Source organism: Mesoplodon bidens, assembly GCF_964165515.1.
Source record: "Mesoplodon bidens genome assembly, chromosome: 18".
Lineage (NCBI taxonomy): Eukaryota > Metazoa > Chordata > Mammalia > Artiodactyla > Ziphiidae > Mesoplodon > Mesoplodon bidens.
Genome location: NC_138175.1, coordinates 51368498 through 51388921, shown reverse-complemented (window position 1 = coordinate 51388921; position 20424 = coordinate 51368498). Strand labels below are relative to the sequence as shown.

Sequence of the window (20424 nt, the reverse complement as noted above, 5' to 3'; positions counted from 1 at the left end):
AAGAAAGGAAAATTTTAGGCCAAGATCTCTTCTGAACATGGATTCAGATATCCTAACAAAAATATTAGCAAACAGAATCCAGCATTACATAAGAAAGATAATAAATTATGACCTAGTGGGATTTATTCCAAGACTACAAGGTTGGTCTAGCATTTGAAAAGCAATCAGATATGTGTGGGTCTAGTTTTGGACAGTCTGTTCTTTCCCAGTCTTCTATTTGTCCATCCTCATACCAATACTATCTTAATTACTTTAGCTTTGTAGTGAGTCTTGAAATCTGATAGTGTAAATCTTCAAACTTTGTTCTTCTTAAAATTTTTCTATTCTTAGGACCTCTGCATTTCCTGTAAATTTTAGGATCAACTTGTTCCCAAGAACAGAAAAACTCGTTAAGATGTTTATTGCGATTGTCTGGGTGATGCAATGCCCTGTGACTCAGCAGTTTCACTCCTGGGAAACCTTTCTACTCTAGGCTCCCTAAATGTCCCTCAGTGGGGTATGGATGAATGAACTGGTCCACCTATACAGTGGATGAACTGAACCACCTGGCAGCACAGTGGATCTCACAGACATATTGCTGAACAAAAGAAGTCAGACCAGAAAGAGTACGAATATCTATCATGAAGAAGACAGAATAGGGTTTAAAGAGAACATATCATCTATCGTAAGAGGTCAGAATAGTGACATTAGGGGTACTGACTGGAAGAGGGCTTGAAGGTGGGAGCCATTTGGAGTGTGGGAATGTTCTAGATCTTGATCTAGGTGATGCCTACATATTAAAAAATTATCCAGCTCTACAATTAACATCTGTGTACTTTGTATACGTTATATTTCACTAAAAAGGAAAAAAAAAAAGGATGGATTTAGGGAGGTCACTGGAAAGAAAGTCATTTATATAACTCAATTGTATTTATATATACCAGCCCCAACCAAATTGAAAATGAAATTTAAAATACCATGACAGGGAATTCCCTGGCGGTCCAGTGGTTAGGACTCTGCACTTTGCAGGGGGCACGGGTTCGATCCCTGGTGGGGGAACTAAGATCCTGCAAGCCAGCGGCACAGCCAAAAAAAAAAAAAAAAAAAATACCATGAAGAATAACGACAAAAAACATCATTACCTAGTAATAAGTAAAACCAAAGAGGTGTAAGACTTGCAGAGAAAATGAGAGGCTAAGTGGGAGAGATACCACATTCGTGGATTGAAAGACTCGATGTTGGGAAGATGTCACTGTCCTGAAAGTGATCTGTAGACTCAGTGGAATTCCAACCAAAACTTAGGACAGTGGCTTTCAACCTTTTGACCATGTTCCAGTCACACACATATTCGTACAGTCACATACAAAACAAGACCAAAAGTTTTGTGAAACAGTACTTTCCTTGAGTGCTTAAGATTGGCTTTGATGTTTTATTTTCTTTTTGTTGTTGTTGTTGTATCTGTGAGCTTGGCTTGTTGTTGTTGTTTTTATAAATTTACTTATTTATTTTTGGCTGCGTTGGGTCTTCGTTGCTGCGTGCGGGCTTTCTCTAGTTGTGGCGAGCAGGGGCTACTCTTTGTTGCAGTGCGCGGGCTTCTCATTGCGGTGGCTTCTCTTGTTGCGGAGCACAGGCTCTAGACACGGGAGCTTCAGTAGTTGTGGCTCACGGGCTCAGTAGTTGTGGTGCACGGGCTTAGTTGCTCCGCAGCATGTGGGATCTTCCTGGACCAGGGCTCGAACCCATGTCCCCTGCATTGGCAGGCGGATTCTTAACCACTGAGCCACCAGGGAAGTCCCGGTTGTTGTTGTCTTTTTAATTCCACATATAAGTGAGATCATGTGGTATTTGTCTTTCTCTGACTTACTTCACTTAGCGTAAGTCCATCGAATATTTTCTGTTATGTTGCAAGAAGGGAGACCCCTTCCAGGGCCTGAGAGAGGGCTCTTGTCTAACATCTGGAAATGAATTGTCCGAGGAGACACACGTGCTGACAAAACAAAAGACTTTATTGGGAAGGGGTGCCTGGGCGGAGAGCGGCAGGGTAAGGGAACCCAGGAGAACTGCTCCGCCACATGGCTCACAGTCTCAGGTTATATGGTGATGGGGTTAGTTTCCGGGTTGTCTCTGGCTAATCACTCTGACTCAGGGTCCTTCCTGGTGGCACGCATCTCTCAGCCGGGATGGATTTCAGTGAGGAGGATTCTGGGAGGTTGGTGGGACATATTGTGTCCTCCCTCTTCCTTTTGACCCCTCCTGGGTTAGTTGTACAAGACATACTGTGGGCTGGCGTGTGCTCCCTCCTTTCAGCCCCTCCTGAATTCTCCCAGTTAGTTTTCGGTGGCAGCGCCTCATTCTTTTTTTTTTTTTTTTTTTCGCGGTACGCGGGCCTCTCACTGTTGTGGCCTCTCCCGTTGCGGAGCACAGGCTCCGGACGCGCAGGCTCACGGCCATGACTCACAGGCCCAGCCACTCCGCGGCATGTGGGATCCTCCCAGACCGGGGCACGAACCCGTGTCCCCTGCATCGGCAGGCGGACTCTCAACCACTGCGCCACCAGGGAAGTCCAGCACCTCGTTCTTTATCAGAACCTCCTGTTGCGAGACAACTCATGCAAGTGGTTATCATCGTGCCTGGCCGGGGCTGGCGGTTTCAGTCAAGGGTTCCCTAACAATTATATTCTTGATTATATTTTTACTGCTGGTTTGTGCAACCACATTGATCTCATGACCCACTCATGGCACAAGATCTGCAGTTTGCGAACTGTCATGCGAGGGAAGATCAAGTCATCCTAGAAAATCATTGTCCAGCTGAGAGCAAACTGACATGTGCTCTGTGGAGTAAGCCTAGAGAAGCTGTCTGACCTGGATCCTGAGGACGCATCAAGGCGTCCAGGTGCTTCCTCCAGGCGGCCCCTCCCTATCACAGCCCATCACAGGGGCTCCTTTCTAGCTTAGTCACATCACACAGAACAGTGTTTCCACGACTGTCACCTTGTATGTGCCATTTATTTTCATTTTTCTGACTTGGCTGATGCACAGAGTACAAGGGGCGGTATTATAGCCACCAGACAGCCTGTATCTTAAATACTGATCATGTGAAAGGATGGTCTGGCCTAGGGAGATGTGGAGGGTGGACAGGGGAAGAGGGGCTGCTCGTTTCCTCCCTGGCCATGTTGGGAGCTGAGGGAGATGGTGAAAAGAGTGTAAATACAAGAATAAGAAATACACAAATATACAAATCACTTGTAGGAGTGGGGAGCGGAGGGTCCAGGGAAAGACAGGCTGCATGGGGAAGAACTGCTCATCTTTTATGGTGGGGCCGAGGGACCAACAGGAAATAGTTTTATAAATAGAAGCAAATTTCCAGTTGGAAAACTCAGAAATAGAGATGAGCAACGTATGCTTATTATCAGATGTCAGGGAGAGGATGCTAGGAGACAAAAAGGCCTGTTAGGGCAAGATTTAGAGGTATGTTTGAGGGATCAGGACTAGGTGGGGGGGATTAATTTGGCTATTTTCTTTTTTGTTCCAACTTATTGTTTTTTTTTTTTTTTTTTGGCCGTGTTGCTCGGCATGTGGGATCTTAGCTCCCCGACCAGGGATTGAACCCACGCCCTCAGCAGTGAAAGTGCGGAGTCCTAACCACTGGACCGCCAGGGAATTCCTGGCTTTTAATTTTATAGTTTGAGTACTTGATTTTCATGCAGTGCGTTACTTTTATTAGTGAAAAGAGTGGTAGTTTTTTGGGTTTTTGTTGTCTTTTAAGCAGCTCCTGATTACTCCATGGAGAACAGTTGCAGGGGTTGAGGCCGGGGCTGGCAGATGGGGAGGAAGCTGGGGCAGGGACCCATTGACGCAGTCAACGAGAGGTACTGAGCGTCATCTGTGTGCCTGGCCTGGTTCTGGACGGTGCTAGGGACACAGCCATGGCTGTGACAGCCCTGGGTCCACCCTCGTGGGGCTCACAGTCCAGTGCGGAGACGGAGTGCAAACAACTGGCTGGATGACAGAATCATTCCCAGTTGTGACAGGCGCTTTGAAAAGAATACACAGACTGATGGGAGGGATGGAGGGTCCCTGAATAGGGAGGTCAAGAAGGGGACATTGGTCCGAGCTGGGACAGAGCCTGGACCAGAACAGTGGAAGGGAATGTGGTGTTAAGAAGCAGCAGGGGGCTTCCCTGGTGGCGCAGTGGTTGAGAGTCCGCCTGCCGATGCAGGGGACGCGGGTTCGTGCCCCGGTCTGGGAAGATCCCACATGCCGCGGAGCGGCTGGGTCCGTGAGCCATGGCCGCTGAGCCTGCGCGTCCGGAGCCTGTGCTCCGCAACGGGAGAGGCCACAACAGTGAGAGGCCCGCGTACCGCAAAAAAAAAAAAAAGAAGCAGCAGGGCTGGTGTGTGGTCATCATCCCCCTCTTACGGAGGAGCCTCAACATGGACTGTCATCACCCACACAGTAGGTGGCAGAGCCCCACGTGGACCTCAGGATGACCTGATGCTGGGACCTCAGTGTGGGAGGGTTCTTCGCAGCCTGGACCCCAGGAACCCCACAGCACCAGGGCCTACGTAACAATTGGTAGTAATGGTGACCGCAGCAGCTGGCATACTGAGAGGGCCCTGGGTACTCTCCTCGGATCCTACCACCGGCTCCAGGCAGAGCTTCTCAAACATTTTTCTACTTAAAAAAAAATTTCTTTTCATGAAACAAACAAAAAAATTTTTAAAATTTTACTCCTTTAAAAAATTGAAAAGTTATATACCGTCTAGTGCATTTTCAAGTTGACAGCTAAAACTTCTGTTCATAAGTTCAAGTACCTGCAAAGGATATATTGGGTTGGCCAAAAAGTTCTGTAACATCTTATGGAAGGGCTTCCCTGGTGGCTCAGTGGCTAAGAATCTGCCTACCAGTGCAGAGGACATGGGTTCGAGCCCTGGTCCAGGAAGATCCCACATTCTGCGGAGCAACTAAGTCCGTGTGCCACAACTACTGAGCCTGCGCTCTAGAGCCCGCGAGTTACAACTACTGAGCCCGCATGCCACAGCTACTGAAGCCCACGCACCTAGAGCCTGTGCTCCGCACCAAGAGAAGCCACCGCAATGAGAAGCCTGCGCACCACAACTTAGAGTAGCTCCCGCTCGCTGCAACTAGAGAAAGCCCGCGCACAGCAATGAAGACCCAGCACGGCCAAAAATTAATTAATTACTTACTTAAAAACAAAAAACATCTTATGGAAAAACCCAAGCGAACTTTCTGGCCAGCCCAGTAATTTCTGGTGTGTTAAGAATACTGAAATTTTTAAGCACCCGGAGCATCCTTTCTTTGAAGTATCTAATGCAATCCACATACTCTTGTGATGTGGTGCCTGCCAATGTCCAGTTTATAAGAAAAAAAAATGAGCAAGCTCTTCTTTTACAGTCGGAAATTTTACATTGTTCCTTTTTGTCCTTGAACTTATATTTACAGTTCCCTTTCCCACAGAATTCTATCTAATAAACAATGTGTCAGCAATCAAGATATGTACAGAAGTTCAATTTTTAATTTGTTTGATTTCCTGAGACCATAAGATTCTAAATGTTAAAATATTTTCTCCTGGATTGAATTACCTTTAAGATTATTAGTCTACAATTAATTTAAAACATTTTATATTTTATGCATTTTCATGGATAATTATTAAACGTTAAAAGTAAAATGATATGGAGGAAGTGAATCTCCAAATGAGCTAGAAAACAGGGCATCCCCACTAATCCCACGTATCCTTGGATGAATGTTAACTATTACAGGAGTGAGTCAGGGTTCAGCATCAGTTCGGCCTTGGTTTCTAAGACTCAAATGCTGAGAATCTTCCTTCACAAAGGAACAGCTGGGCAAGCAAGTTTTTGTTCCAGCAGCATCAGTCAGCTCTGAGCTTCTTCCGAGGTATGTGCCCAAAACCTCACCGTGAAGAGCTCACAGCTCTTATCAGCTCCATCTTCAGGGCCGGTGAAGAGCTCGGATGGGACGCACCAGACTTGCGAAGAGGGTTGGTTACCCTGTGCTCACAGTCTCTTAGCATCGATTCCTACATTTCTTTTTTTTTTTTTTTTTTTTTTTTGCGGTACGCGGGCCTCTCACTGTTGTGGCCTCTCCCGTTGCGGAGCACAGGCTCCGGACGCGCACGGGCCCAGCCGCTCCGTGGCATGTGGGATCTTCCCAGACCGGGGCACGAACCCATGTCCCCTGCATTGGCAGGCGGACTCTCAACCACTGTGCCACCAGGGAAGCCCCCGATTCCTACATTTCTGTTGCCCTTTCTTTGGATCCAGGAGGTCCCTTTCCGTTGCAGCCCTGATTTTGCATTTGGGGAAGATCTGGAAAGAAAGGGGGTCTGCCTTCTTGGCAGTGGGTGGGGCGACGGTGCCAGGGGAGGTGGCTCAAGGGGCAAGCAGTTGACCCTTTCTTTACACCTTCCTGGGAGTTTGCAGCCTGGGAGCTCCTAGTGACCTTCCAGGGGCTTGGTCCCCAGTCTCAGGACCTCCCCTGTGGGGCAGAGTTTCTCATTCCTGGCTCCTTGCCAGAATTTTCTGGGAGACTTAAAAAGATGCTCTGAAGTTCACCCCAGGTGGGGTGACTGGCATTCCTGGGACCAGGCCAGGTGCAGGGGTCTTATGTAAAGTGCCCCCTGGTGGGGCTTCCCTGATGGCGCAGTGGTTGAGAGTCCGCCTGCCGATGCAGGGGACACGGATTCGTGCCCCGGTCCGGGAAGATCCCACATTCCGCGGAGCGGCTAAGCCCGTGAGCCATGGCCGCTGAGGCTGCACATCTGGAGCCTGTGCTCCGCAACGGGAGAGGCCACAGCAGTGAGAGGCCCGCGTACCGCAAAAAAAAAATAATAATAAATAAATAAAGTGCCCCCTGGTGATTTTGGCTGCTGTGTCCCCATTTCTCCCACCTGGACACCAAGGCATGGAGGGGCGGGGTTGGCAGGGGGCTCCCAGTGCATGACCTGACCCCTCTCTTCCCCCGCAGTGTACCACTGGGTGGAGATGCGGACCAAGATGCGCATCATGGGCTTCCGGGGCACGGTCATCAAGCCGCTGAACGAGGAGGCGGCCGCCGAGCTGGGCGCCGAGCTGCTGGGCGAGGCCACCGTCTTCCTCGTGGGCGGCGGCTGCCTGGTGCTGGAGTACTGGCGCCACCAGACGCACCAGCGTCACAAGGAAGAGGAGCAGTGCGCCGCCTGGGACGCGATGCGGGACGAGGTGGGCCGCCTGGCGCTGGCGCTGGAGGCCCTGCAGGCGCAAGTGCAGGCGGCGCCGCCGCGGGGCGCCCTGGAGGAGCTGCAGGTGCAGATGCAAGAGGTGCGCGCCCAGCTCTGCGCCCCGGACCCGCCGCCCGCGCCCCAGGCAGCATCCACATCCCAGGAAGTGTCCTCATCCGAGGGAAAGGAGCCTGCCGAAGCCTGAACTTAGACGTGGCCTTCTCCCTGCATTGCCCCTACCTGTGCTGGCCCAGTGGAAACCACCGGGATGTGGATGGAACTTGAATTAGGTCACCCCATACTGAGCCGTGGTACCTTCCCTTGCGACCAGCCCCCAGCAGGTGAAGCGTTCCAACATAGCCCCCTCCAACCTCTAGCTCATTTGGTACAGTCCGCAGCGCTGTCTCTCCAGTCCACTCCAAACCACACAGACCTATGGGGTCCCAGCCAGCAGGACAACATGCTCACTCCTCTGGCAGAAGAAAAAATGGAACCGGACTTGAGCCAAATCAACCTATCAGCCCTCCATTTACTTGAGCAGTGTTACTTTTCCCTGGGACTCTTACATCGGAATACCTCCTTCCCTTTGTCAGTTGGTACAGGCTGTCTTAAGGAAACGCAGTATCTTTCAGTGAGCTTCTGCCTCTCCCACCTTCTACGGTGGGCTTTCTCTGGGCATCACTCCTCTTATGAGGGAAAAAAAAGGGATCTTGGCTTGCAGTTGACCCATCTAATATTACACCTTTCACCTTAACCTGATCCGTGGTACCTTCTCCTGAGACACTCAAATGGAATATTCCAACAGAACCCCTCTCATTCTTCAGTCTACGGCACAACCCACTGGAATGGCTCTGCGGGGTCTTCTGGTAATGCCCTACCAACCCTGCCTCTGGTGGAAAATTTGATCCTGTCTGTGGCTAGTCCGACCTGTCTTTCAGCCTCAGCCCCCTATTAACCTGTCCTCAGAGTCCCTGGGCCTTTCCTGACGTGTCCTTTCCTACCTTCCCCACTGTCTTCTTCAGTGGCCTCTCTCAGGGGACTGCCGGCCATGACCAGAGCCCCCATGTTCCATCAAATCTATAGATCTCTGTGCTGTTATTGCCTTCCTTCCCTGCAGCTCTGGACTGGTCCAGCTGTCCCCTTCCTGCCTCCATAACCCCCTCTATCCCACTGGGCTAGGCCACCAGTTGGTCTTACTTTTGTAATTTAGTTTCCAGGGCTGCCATAACAAATGACCACAAACTCGGTGGCTTAAAACAACAGGAGTTTATTCTTTCACAGTTCTGGAGGCCAGAGATCTGAAATCAAGGTGTTCGCAGGGTCACGCTCCCTCCACAGGCTCTAGGGGAGGATCCTTCCTTGCCTCTTCAGCTTCTGTTGGCCTCAGGCATTCCTTGGCTTGGGGCCCCCTATCTCCAGTCTCTGCCTCCATCTTCACGTGGCCTTCTTTTGCTCTCTGTCTCTTGGAAAGACTCCTGTCATTGGATTTAGGGCTTACCCTAAATCTAGGATGATTTCACTTTGAAATCCTTAACTGAATTACATCTACAAAGACCCTTTTTCCACATAAGCTCCCATAACTTTCCCTGGGTTAGGATGTGGACACATCTTTTGGTGGGCCACCATTCAACCCACTGCACCTCCCCACCCTAGGAGTACGCTGGGACTCCTGCCAACCCCGTGGGGCATTCAGGGAACCACAAGGGTGAGAGGAACAGTCCAGGAACCACCATTCATTACCTGGAGTCTCTTCCAGGACTCACCTCTGAAGCGGGAGGGGTCTGGGCCCCACCAGTCTGCGTTCTGTCTTTCAGACTGTAGATGTTTCCCAATTGAAAGAGCCCTGGAGAGAGGAAGTCATCGGAAGGATGTGTCAGAGAATCATGATCTGATCTCCAAAATGAGTATAAGCCTCGTTAAAATTAGGAGAGAAGCTGAGAGAGTTCTGATGGGGGTGAGTGGTAGAGCATCATCCAAGATGGGGAAACTGAGGCCCAGCGGAAGCAAAGGGACTTGCCCAAGGCCAACAAGCCAGTGAGGTGAAGCAGTAAGAGCAGAGGCAGGGAGGGAGATGGAGAAGGGCTGCAGGGTGCTCGAGGGTACTGGTACAGGGCAGGGAGGAAGATGAGAGGGGGGCGGATTACTGGGAGAGGGGCAGAGATCTCTACACAGAGGCCAGAGGCACCCCAGGGGCAGCACTGAGAGTGGGGGGGGCACAGTTCTCTGTCAGAACAGCCCCAGATTACACCCAAGATCTTAGCATTTAATGAATGAGGTTAGATCCATTCTACCTGGGCCCGTTTCCCAGCAGCTCTAGGTGAAGTGGGAGGGGCCAGCTTTCTCTCCCTTCCTCCCTCACCTCCCTTCCCCAGTGGAGTGAAAATACTCTGGACACAAGACCTACCCAGAGAGAAAACCAAGAAACCAGGGTTCTGAAACAACATCTTAATTCCTTCTAGAAGAGACCCCTCTGGTGTAGAGGGAGCTGAGGGAGGTGGGCCCCAGGTAGGGGTGTCTTTAAAATTGGAAGTGACTTGAGTGGGTTAAATGACGAGGGGAAGAAGGCAAGAGACAGAGTGACCACTGGGTGATGGGGAGATTGATGGAGCCAGGTGAGCAGGCTTAGTGCCTGTTGCCATGGTTACCCCAGGGAAGTCCACTCTGGCACTGACACATGTCTGGAGCACGGGTTGCTGGAGGCCAGGGACTGTTTTACTGCCCTCCCCACATCATGTCAATAAGGTGTGGTCATTATCAAAATAGGTGGAGTTTATTGAGCTCTGGTTAGGTGCGGGGCACTGTTCTAAGTGCTTTACCTAGTCCCCATAACATTTTCTTTGTTGCCTTGATGAGGAAACCGAGGCACAGAGAGGGAAAATCACCTACCCAAGGTCACACAGGCGGGGAAGAAGCAGAGGTGGGGTGTGAAGACGGGCAGTCTGGGCCGGAACCCGTAACCCCTGCGCCATCCTGACCCTGACGTAGCGCCGAGTCTCAAAACTCAGCCCTGACGTGTACTTACGTGTGGCGAGACCTCGTGGGATGCATCCGCTTCACCCACTGGGTGGCGGTGGGATCAGCATGTGTGGAAGTGGAAGAGTCCCCTCTCAAAATGCACAAGGCCAGAGGCTGTTTCATTGCTCGGGTTTCCTGCTAGCTAACATTTTGTATACATTTGTGACTTGGGGAGAGGGGTTAGAATAAATTTGTAATCCAAATTGGTTGTCTTCAAGTTGATGCATTTTTTCCCCATATTTAAAAAAAGCCCCAAAAGGGCATCATCCACCCGCTCACTAGACAAATGTTGACTGAGCACCTGCTGCGTGCCTGGCCCCATTCTAGTAGCTGGGAGTCAGCCAGGAACAAGACAAGGTCACCGCCACCACGGAGCCAACATCTAGTGCAGGGAAGCAGACAATAAAGAAAGATGATCCAGTGTCGGGGTGATGAGGGCTGAGAAGAAAGAGTGCGGGAGTAATAGGGATGGCTGATTTCCATCAGGTGCTCAGGGAGGAGGTGACCCTCAGAGGAGCTGCCAGAGAGCGTTGTTAGTATCTACAGAGGCCCTGAGGCAGGCGTGGGGATCAGCCTTTCCCTGGAACGGCTTGAGGATCTGCTCTCAGAATTCAGCCGGGGTTAGGGGACCAAGGGCCTGGCGCTGCCTGTCTTTGGGAACAAAGATTTATTGGGACATAGCCACACCCATGTGTTGATGTATATTTTTTATGGTTGCTTTTGCACGGCAAAGACAGATTTGAGTCATTTGCGATAAATACCACGTGGCCTTCAAAGATGCAAATATTTACTGTCAAGGCCTTTCCGTAAAGAGTTTACGGACCCTAGAACAGAGTAAGCAAGGGGAGAAGGATGGGCGAGGGGCTCAGGGGCACAAAGGCTGGCCCCCTTTTGCCTCCACTGGCACAGCTCTGGAGGGTCTTACCAGCTCTGATGCTCCATCGGGTGGCCTCTTGGGCCTCCCTGTCTGCTCCTGCTTCCGTCATTCCCCACCCACAGGAGCTACTCCCTGGAGACGCTGTGATAACCCTGCCGTTCGAAGATCTCAGAGTCTCCCCCTCAGTCTACGGCAGCAAGGCGCAATGAGACGCATAGTTTATATAGTCCACCATATTCATATTTATATAATAATTCACAATTCACCCTATATACGTAGGATAAACGCTGTGTAATTCATGCATTATGTGACATAATGGAATATAATGCCACATATAATGGAATATAAAAATATTTTTTGTGTAATATGTCACATGACATTATATATTCCATGTTGTGTGTGTATATATTTACCATTGGAGTGAAAATTTCGCAAATAACTAATATGTGCAGTGCAGTTTGATATTTCCTGTTGTATTGCATTTCATGAAGAAAACCTACAGCTGTATATATATGTATCATATATACCTAATATGTATGATAACCATATAAAATCTATTGTGTGTATTATATAACACATGATAATATATATTAGCATCATATATTATATATCATATATTACATATCTTGTTAGAACAAAAGTTTCGCTAAACAATAATTGCCCTTACCGTGTGCAACGCACTCTGTTACTTTCTATTCACTTTTATTCTATTTCATAAAGAAAAGCATACACATATGTATGGCTTATACAAACCTACGTAAAGCGGGCTGCCTTGGGCCACGGCGAAGACTTTGGCTTTTACTGTGGGGTGAGCAGGAGCCACAGGAGGTGCTCTGAGCAGAAGAGGGATGTGAGCTGGCTTAGTTTTAACAGGATTCCCAGACACACTATGGGGGGCAAAGGTGGAAGCTGCCAGCCCAGCGAAGAGGCAGCTGTGATTGTCCAAGCGGGAGGCAATGGTGGCTGGACCAGGCGGAGACAGTGGAGGTAGACAGAAGTGGGATTCTGGGCATATTAACGTATCAGAGATGGAGCAGACAGGATTTACTGAGTGATGGGAGGTGGGGAGTTATTGATGGCTTCAAGGTTTTTGCTCTGTGTGTGGACAAGGGACATACTGGTGCTGAGATGGTGAGACTGCAGCAGAAGCTGTGTGAGGAGATATGGATAGCCTTGCCCTTCCCTAGCCCCTGGTCGCCTCAGATCTGGGAGCCCTCTGGCAGGCTTTGGTTATTTGTTCTGAATTGCAGCCGGCGGGGGCTGGAAAGACAGTCCTGGTCTCTCTCCTTGCGCTGTGAAACTGACATTCTTTATCTCGCAGGCGCCTCCATCAGGACATGCTACTGCAGTCCATTTGGGACGTCCTGGAGGAAGGAGGCAACTGGAGGTGGTGGGCTCGGACTTGGGACTCTGGTCTTAGGGCTCCCCTCACCCCTGGAATGGCAGCGCCCAGGCCAGGCTTCCCAGAGGCGCCTCCACTAAGTAAGGGCTGATATGGACCTGGGGGCGGGGGTACCGTGAGGTCCGTGACGTCCAAGATGCCTGCCTCACTCGGAGGCCACATCCTTGTACCTTGATACTTATTATATTTTGATAGTCTCTTCCTAGAGTTCAGCCATTCCAGAGAAAGCAAAGTCCCCTCCCTGAAAGGAATCCTGTCTCTGGTTTGGGGGCAATGTTGGCAGAACCCTTTTGGGAGTGATCTGGCCATGCCACCTTTGTGGGCACGGACGCTGTCCCCTTCTTCCCTCTTGTGAGCGATCTGCACACACCTCTCTGGCCAGCATGAGCGTTTCCTCAGGGAGATGCCAAGTGCTAAAGAACCGCATAGGTTACAAACATTTATAGTTAATATAAAAATGCCCCCTTTTAAAAGCTCTGCGAAGTGTCAGAGGAACTGTCAACACTTGCAATTATCAAACTTAAAAATTTTTCAGCCGAAACAAGTGCACAGTAGAATTTCATTATTCTTTTAATTTGCATTTTCTTGTTTTACCTGTAGGCTGAGCGTCTTTTCAGCCATTTATTGGACGTTTGTTCTGCTTTTGAAAAATGCCTGTTTTCATTGTCTGAAATTAATGTCGTTTCTGGTGTGTTTTGTCCTACTGAAGTTTTTTTCATTTTTAAGTAACTGAATCTATGAGTCTTTTTCTTTCAGGCACTTGTTTTTTCTGTCTTTATTTGAGAAGGGCTTCTCAACCCCAAGAATTTATATCTCCGACTCCCTTCTTCTAATATTTGTATTGACGTTTTCTTTGTGCTTGTCATTCACTGAGCTTGTGTTGCATTGTGTTTTGGTTCCTAATGAGTATAACGTTGGGATGTCTGCTCTTCAGTTTCTAAACGTATGGCTGGCTGACATCTCGAAGTGCACGGAATGGCCCATCCTTTCCCTCCTCACCTGAGACTGGACGGCAGCGTTCGCTGTGTTCCTCGGACATAAGTACCTTTTTCTCAATCCTGTTCTGTCAACCGTTTGTCTGTCCTGCACCAACACCAGGTCTTCTGAATGCCAAGAGCTTGAAAATATTTTTTGGTCTCTTCAAGGCAACCTGCCAGTCTTGTTCTTATTTTCAAACTTATCTGAGTTATTCCTGTGCCTTTGCTCCTTGATATGCATTTTTGAAGATTAATAGACTTTACTTTTTGAGCAGTTTTAGGCTTATAGAAAAATGGAGCAGAAAGTACAGAGAATTCCCACATATCCCCTCCCCCCATAGGCGCACATAGTTGCCCCTGTTACTAACATCTTGCGTTAGTGTGTACATTTGTTACAATTGAGAAGCAAATATTGATATATTACTAAAGTCAGTAGTTTACATTAAGGTTCACTCTTGGTGTCGTATATTCCGTGGGTTTGGACAAATGTATAATGACATGTATCCACCATTATAATGTCATACAGAATGGTTTTGCTGCCCTGGCCTCTCCCGTTGCGGAGCACAGGCTCCAGACGTGCAGGCTCAGCGGCCATGGCTCACGGGCCCAGCCGCTCCGCGGCATGTGGGATCTTCCCGGACCGGGGCACGAACCCGTGTCCCCTGCATCGGCAGGCGGACTCTCAACCACTGCGCCACCAGGGAAGCCCGAGAGTCATATCTTTGAATCCTTGAATCTCCTTGTGTCGGGGTTCCTCCAAACCACCCTCAGACCCAATGATTTGCTAAGAAGGACTCATAGGACTCAGAAAAGCTGATATACACATGGTTATAATTTATTGCAGTGGAAGGATACAGATTACATTCAACAAAGGAAAAGATACATGGGGTGAAGTCCAGGTGCAGAGGGAACAGCTTGTGCAAAGGCCCAGAGATGGGAGTGAGGAGGGATGTGCAAAAAAAAAAAAGAGGTTTCGTGGCTTAGTCCTGGAGTTTAGTGGGCAGGACGAGGGGCCGGTGACCAGATCATACGGGGCCTGGGGCCATGGAAAGGAAGGTATGGCTCCAGGCCTTTCGTGACTTGGGAGCTGAGGGCACTGGATGGCCTGGAGTTCGAGGAGTCAGTATCAAAAGGAATCCCATTCCGATCACTTTGTTTCCCAATCATGTTTTCTTTTTTTTTTTCCTTCCCAATCATATTTTCTACAGAGTTCAAGAGACAGCAGGCTCACTGTAGAAACCGCAGCAAACACTGGGAAACAAAAAATGAAATGAACACAGTCATCTGTAATTCCACTGCCCAGAGATGATCATTGTTAACTTTTAGCTCTGTTTCATGATCCTAAATGCGCATGCGTGTGTATAGAGAAAAAAGTGAGGCATCGTATATATATTGGTAGATACACATGTACGTACAAAATGGGAATCATTCTATAAAATGCTCTAGATCTGTATCTTAAGTGACCAATAAGGAGTCTTGGAGGAGAAGGTGTCAGACCCCCTTGGCCAGGTGAGCGTGGATTTATGAGCCCTTCTCATTTATGAGCAGCCGTTTCCGAGGGAAGGGTGTTCTTGTAAAGGGCACGGCATGTGCAAAGACCTGGTGGCCACAGGGAATGGTCGAAGTGGCTGGAGCAGGGCAGGGGTGGGGCAAGATGAGCTGGCGACGGCAGACTTGTGCAGGACCTCAGGACCCCTGAGATCCCTGAGCAGCTGTGTGAGTTTTTCCTGTGTGTTTGCTTTGTTAGTTTTGTTTACTGAAGTGCATGCAGGACAGCAGTGTGGGCAGGAGTGGTGAAGGATCCAGGGAGGAGCTAAGGCTCCCAGGGACTGGACACCACCCAGAGATGGTCAGAAAGGCACCAGGACCAGCACCAAGATGGGCAGATGGAAGAGCTGCAGCCCAGCCACGGAGGGGACAGGGGAGACACGCCCACCTCCACCTTCTCCTGTCCCCCCCCCCGCCTTTTTTTTTTTTTTTTTTTTTTTTTTAATTTTTGGCTATGTTGGATCTTTGTTGCTGAGAGCGGGCTTTCTCTAGTTGCGGCAAGCGGGGGCTACTCTTCGTTGCGGTGCGCAGGTTTCTCATTGCAGTGGCTTCTCTTTTTGTGGAGCACGGGCTCTAGGTGTGTGGGCTTCAGTAGTTGTGGCTCACATGCTCTAGAGCGCAGGCTCAGTAGTTGTGGCTCACAGGCTTAGTTGCTTCGCGGCATGTGGGATCTTCCTGGACCAGGGCTCGAACCCGTGCCCCCTGCATTGGCAGGCGGATTCTTAACCACTGCACCACCAGGGAAGTCCACCTGTCCCCTCCTCTCTTGAGGGCACTGCCCAAAGTCGTGCCCACCAGAAACAGAGGATAGGCACTCAGCTTCCTGGGAGCAGAGAAAGGCAGGCAAGAGTAGAGAGGGGGTCTGGGAGCAGAGGGAAGTATCACAGCCCCAGCGTTCCCCAGCTTTCCAGGGGAGCATGAGACCAGGACACCCAACACCAACCAATCACGTGCAGTTACTTCGTGTGATCTTGCAGTTTTGGAGCTAAGGTCCTGGGCTTGGTGAGTCACACTCAAAGCATCGGGTTGGTTCCAAGGCTTCTATCTCCCTTCCCAAGTGTGACTCAGATGGCAACAACCCCCGGGACGGCAGGTGGATGGGCTTCCCTGCAACGTGGAATACTGCATGTGACTGCGAGTTAGTGCACGATTCCCACAGGGCGGGTGGGACGCATGCTCCTGGGAGAAGTTCACTTTTGGCTCCATAGAGGTTCCAATTCCTAGAAAGGAGATTGCTCTTGTTCTTTCCCGTTCTGTAACATCTGTTCATAAAATGTAATCAGCCAGTAGGAAAAGCAGAAAGTCCCACATTTCTAACCAGTTAATAGTACGATTTGCTTTTCATCAAAACCAGATCAGAGTGTGTGCCCATCAATATCAGGCTTGTTCCATCAAGGACGTCTTTGCATGAGAACACACACAAATCTCATCACCAGTCTTCATTTTATTCTGTAAACTACAGAGAAGAGAAAACTAAACACCCAGGTCACCACCAGCCCAAGTTCAGAGACAAGGCTTCCCCTGATCTTGGAAGTGTCTGTGGGACCCTTGAGGCGGGCAGCAGGCCTCAGTGCGGTGCAGTGGCCCTCCAGTGATTTCCACCTGGTTGTGACTTCCAGCAACCAGGATCTGAGCCTCTTTTTCACCCCCACGCCTGCCTACATTTGGAGTCGGCCACTCTTGTGAGACACCCAGGAGACTTCCCATCACACACATGTAGGCATCTGGGACCTGGAGCAGGGGAGGGGCTCAGAGGAGAGCAGAACACAGGAGGGGCTGCCCCTGACGTCACTTCTGGAACAGTGGGAAGGGACTTTGAAAGCCCCAGCTCCCCTCTGTGTGGATGAGACGTTCTTGTGCATACCCTTCACCTGGTGACAGGGAGACTGGGAGAGAGCAGGACCCTTGTTTGAGGTCACACAGTGGGAAGCTGGAACGCAGCTAAGTCAATGGCACAGACGCCCTGTCCGGTAGCAGACAAGCCCCTCCGCAGAGGGCAGAGCTCCCAGGAAGGAAGGAGAGAGAAAAGGGTCTCTGTGACCCCCAGAGCAGAAAGGGAAGCCACTGGCGGGGCCAGGACCTACCTAGAGTTTTCTGGGTGTATGTCCTGCAGTCTTCAACCTCTGACTTTTCCGGGTTCATGGGGATGACCATGAACTTCCCCAGGTGGGCAGCACCTCTGCGTGAGGCGGTGGAAAGGGTAGAAGTCTCTGCAGCAGCTCCACTTCCGGTGCTGGGGGTCCAGCGTCACACTGCCACAGAGCCGCCACGGCTCCTTTCTCACCACCAGCACCTCACCTGGGGCCAGACACGGCTCAGCAGGAGGGCCTGGGCAGAGGGCCTCTGCCTGCGCCCTGCTCCCGTCCCTTATCCCCCTCGCATCCGTTCATTTTGTTTTTTCTCAACTTGCAGGATGTTAGTTCCCCGAGCAGGGATTGAACCCGGGACCTTGGCAGTGAAAGCGTGGAGTCCTAACCACCGGACCGCCAAGGGATTCCCTTTTCCCTTCTTTTTTTTTTTTCTTAAATACCTTTATTAAGATAGAATTCACATATCATACAATTCACCCATTTAAAGCATACAATTCAGTGGTTTTTAGTATATTTGCAGGGTTGTGCAATCAGCACCACAATCAATTTTAGAACATGTCCATCACCCTAAAAGGAAACCCCGTGTCCATTAGCACTTGCTCCCCATTTCCTCCGACCTCCCCACACCCCTCAGCCCTGGGCAGCCACCAGTCTACTTACTGTCTCTATAGATTTGCCTATTCCGGACATTGACCTCCCCATTTTCCGTTTCCACCAGCAGCGTATAAGAGTTCTTATTTCCCCACATCCTTGCCAACCCGTGTTATCTGACTCTCTGATTATCCCATTCCCTAGTGAGTGGGAAGTTGTATCTCCTTGTGGCTCTGATTTGCATTTCCCTGCATCCATTCATTCTTTACCCAGCACTGATGTCCAACGTCCCATCCGCCTCTGTCCCTAGAGCAGTCGTGACCCCTCTCCTCTGGCTGCCTCCTTCTCATCCGCCTTCTTCCTGGCCCAGGGGCGTGGGTTCTGTGCTGAGCTCTCCAGCCCTCAGTGGGCTCCTGCCCTTGTGCGCAGGGTTACCAACTGCTTACCTTGGGCGCCCAGGTCACAACCAAAGAAGTACACTTAGCTGGTTCTAGGGCTGCAACTAACGTCACTGAAGTTGCTTAGGCAAGTAGAGAATAGAAGACGCGCCTGGTCAGGGTTTAAGCCCCGTTCTCCCCCTCAGGCAGTTAACTTCACCCCTCTGAGCCACACTTTTCCCATCTTTAAAATGGGATTGTCTGCTTCATGGGGGTGTCACCCAGAGTGAAAGTGGCTGTCAGGTAGTGGGGCTGAAATAAGGGATAATAGAAATGCTTCGCCAGCTGGGCCTGTGGTAGGATGGGACTCTTTATTTATTTATTTATTTTTGGCCGTGCTGCGTGGCTTGCGGGATCTTAATTCCCCAACCAGGGATCGAACCCTGACCCTCAGCAGTGAAAGCACCGAGTCCTAACCTCCAGGGACCTCCAGGGAGTTGCTGGGACCGGACTCCTGACTTTGGATCTTGTCTCGGCCGATCACTCCCCTTCTCCCTCCCAGCCCAGCAGATGCCCCATTTCTCCTCCCTCCCTACCCCCCTGCACCCATATTCAGCACAAGGGGCTGGCATGGGAGATCCACACAGACGACCCTAGAACCCGGGGGTAGGAAGTGGGTCAGAATTCCACACTCAGGTTGGCATTTCAGCTGATGCGGAGCACGGAGGTGGAAGCTGAGCCCCTCGCTGCTGCCCAGCCACCGCAGAGGGGTCAGACTTCCCTGTCCCCTGCACCCGTGCTCACCTTTAGAGGGATGGGGCCATCTGTGCAGCAGTGGGAACAGCACGAGGAAGAGAGCTACAGGGGAGAGAGACGTGAGGGTCGGGGAGCTGGGCCGGAGGAGGAGGATGGTGGGGACAGGCCTGTACCTGAGAAGATAAGGAGTTCGGATTCCCCGCTGACACTGGTACTGGGCCCTGGCCTGCGTCTGGAGGCCCCTGGTTGGCACATGTTATGGAGGCCAACAGCACCTGGGGAAGACAGCTTCTGTCTTCTGACCTCTGCCCTGCAAAGTCAATCACCAATGAGCTCCAGATGCAAGTAACTCCCTTGGTAATAAAGCATATATGTAAGCGTTACCACAATTCCTAACACAACCCTTCAAAGTCATTCATAAATTCCTAAAGGATGGGTGTATCTTTGTTATGCTAATGGAATGACTGAGACCAAGCCAGTCACCAGAAAGACCTAGACATAAGGTATAGATATAAGATATAGAGGGTTGTGATTTTGTTTTTATTTTATTGAAATATTGTTAATTTACAATGTTGTGTTAGTTTCAGGTGTACAGCAAAGTGATTCCGTTATATATATATATATATATTTTTTTTCAGATTCTTTTCCATTATAGGTTATTACAAGATATTGAGTAGAGTTCCCTGTGCTATACAGTAGATCCTTGTTGTTTACCTATTATATATATATTAGTGTGTATATGTGAACCCCAAACTCCTAATTTATCTCTGCCCCCTGCCCCAAGAGGGTTGTGATTTGATTTGATTTGATTTAAATAAATAAATTTATTAGGTGTGGTGTGTGGGGTTTTTAGCTGCAGCACGTAGACTTCTTAGTTGCAGCATACATGCAGGATCTAGTTCCCCGACCAGGGATCAAACCCGGGCCCCCCTGTATTGGGAGTGCAGAGCCCTAGCCACTGGACCACCAGGGAAGTCCCAGGTTGTGATTTGAAACTAGCTATATTGGGAGCTCTGGAGATTGAGTTCAGTCACTTGGCCGAAGATTTCATCGCTTTTGATGAAACGAGTGCTTCTTGGGTGGCAACGTGAGTCCTGTTCTGATTGCTCTTCTGATACAGGGAGAGAGCCAGGGAAGCTCTGTGTTCCCTCCTAGACCTCACCCTCTGTACATCTTTTATAATAAAACTGTAATTGTAAGTATAACATTTTCAGGGGGTTCTGTGAGCCATTCTAGCCAGTTATTGAATCTGAGAGAATTGTGGGAGCCCTGAATTTGCAGCCAGTGAGTCAGAAGTGAACATGGCCTGGGAAGCCCACTTGTGGCTGATGTCTGGAGTGTGGGCAGTCTCGTGGGACTGAGCCCTTCCTTTTTATGTATTAATAATACTCCACTGTATAAATATACCAGATTTTGTTATCCATTCACAAATTGATGGACTTTGGGGTTGTTTCCACTTTTTGGCTGTTGTGAATAACGCTGATGTGGACATGTGGGCAACTGGCCATTGTTTTGGATACAGTTATTCTAGTGGGTGTGAAATGGAATCTCATTGTGTTTTTTTTTTTTTTTTTTT

At 49.8% G+C, this 20424-nt stretch overlaps 1 protein-coding gene across 1 annotated transcript in view; it reads left to right on the top strand.

Moving 5' to 3' along the window:
* OPA3 (outer mitochondrial membrane lipid metabolism regulator OPA3) overlaps positions 1–11335 on the top strand; it is a 35702-nt gene extending 24367 nt beyond the window's left edge. Inside the window, exon 2 of the mRNA XM_081217889.1 lies at positions 6984–11335. Within this exon, the coding sequence (XP_081074015.1) occupies positions 6984–7420 (437 nt within the window). The 3' untranslated portion in view covers positions 7421–11335. The remainder of the gene's footprint in view (positions 1–6983) is intronic.
* Positions 11336–20424: the final 9089 nt, after the last annotated feature.